The sequence below is a fragment of the Phaethon lepturus genome, unplaced genomic scaffold, assembly GCF_000687285.1.
Source record: "Phaethon lepturus isolate BGI_N335 unplaced genomic scaffold, ASM68728v1 scaffold12111, whole genome shotgun sequence".
Classification (NCBI taxonomy): Eukaryota; Metazoa; Chordata; class Aves; order Phaethontiformes; family Phaethontidae; genus Phaethon; species Phaethon lepturus.
In genome coordinates this window covers 18,987-20,020 of record NW_010517009.1, presented here as the reverse complement: position 1 = coordinate 20,020, position 1,034 = coordinate 18,987, and the positions used below count along the sequence as shown (strand labels likewise).

General features: G+C 50.3%; 1 protein-coding gene across 1 annotated transcript in view; it reads left to right on the top strand.

Annotated features, from left to right (window-relative positions):
* The first annotated feature begins 325 nt into the window (after positions 1-325).
* INTS2 (integrator complex subunit 2) overlaps positions 326-1,034 on the top strand; it is a 17,817-nt gene continuing 17,108 nt past the window's right edge. Inside the window, exons 1-2 of the mRNA XM_010296244.1 lie at positions 326-366; positions 448-586. Of these exons, the coding sequence (XP_010294546.1) occupies positions 326-366; positions 448-586 (180 nt within the window). The remainder of the gene's footprint in view (positions 367-447; positions 587-1,034) is intronic.

The following is a 1,034-nucleotide window of genomic DNA, read 5'->3' as shown; positions in this document are numbered from 1 at the left end:
GCACGTTGCTGCTGCTGTTGAGTGCCGGGCTGAGCTGGCCGCTGGTGTTCGCGTCCCTCGATCTCTTCGGAGAACCCCGATTTTTGACGGAGCAGCGCAGAGGGCGCTGGGTTTCATTGTCCGTCCTGGGGATGGTTTCCTCCCCGTGGCGCTGGGGGTGCGGGGTGCGCTTGGGGGAGCTGCCCAGGTGAGGGTGGGCGGGGGGCTGGCGCCGCGTGCTGAGGCGAAGAGGCGGCAGCTGCACGCGCTTTCTTCACTCTTGTCCATGCCGGTGGGGAAGAGAGGCCCTTGGAAATTTTGATAATCTACTGAATTATTTTTCACGATGTACTACAGTTACATCAGCCTTTTCCGATCATTGGCACGGTAGAAGAAATCCCTACAGCATTACCGTCTTACTTCGTTTGCAGAAACATTTCATAGTCGTTGGTCTTAATTGTCTGTTAGGCACAAGCTAGGAGGAGGTAGTGGAGAAAGCATCTTGGTGTCACAGCTTCAGCATGGGCTGACACTGGAATTTGAGCACAGCGATTCACCCCGTCGGCTTCGTCTCGTACTTAGCGAATTGCTAGCAATTATGAATAAGGTAAATTTCTCCATATCTGGACACTTGCGAATTTTGTGTCAGTGCGAACGCACTCTGGATAGGTTGGTATGCTGTCTGGTTCTGTTTCTGGTGCTGCCGTTGTGTGCGAGTACTCTTCTCCAGGTCTTGCCTGCTTCACCAAGACTTGAAGTCTCGGTCTGATTGAACGGTGGCTTGTGATTAATCTGAACCCAGCTCCCTAGAGGAAGTCTTTCTTCCTCAGAACAAATGAGGGTAATCTTTTCTAATACAATACAGACTCTCTACATTCTGTAATATGCTGTACTTAAATATAATGCGATTTTGTGATGCATCAGTGCAGAAATCATATTTGAAAATGAAGTTATGACTTTTCTCCTTCCAGTTCTTTACTTCTATTGCAGTATGATATTAGCCACTGTATTTCTCTTACCTTCCCTCCATGCCCCCCCCCCCCCCCCCCCCCCCC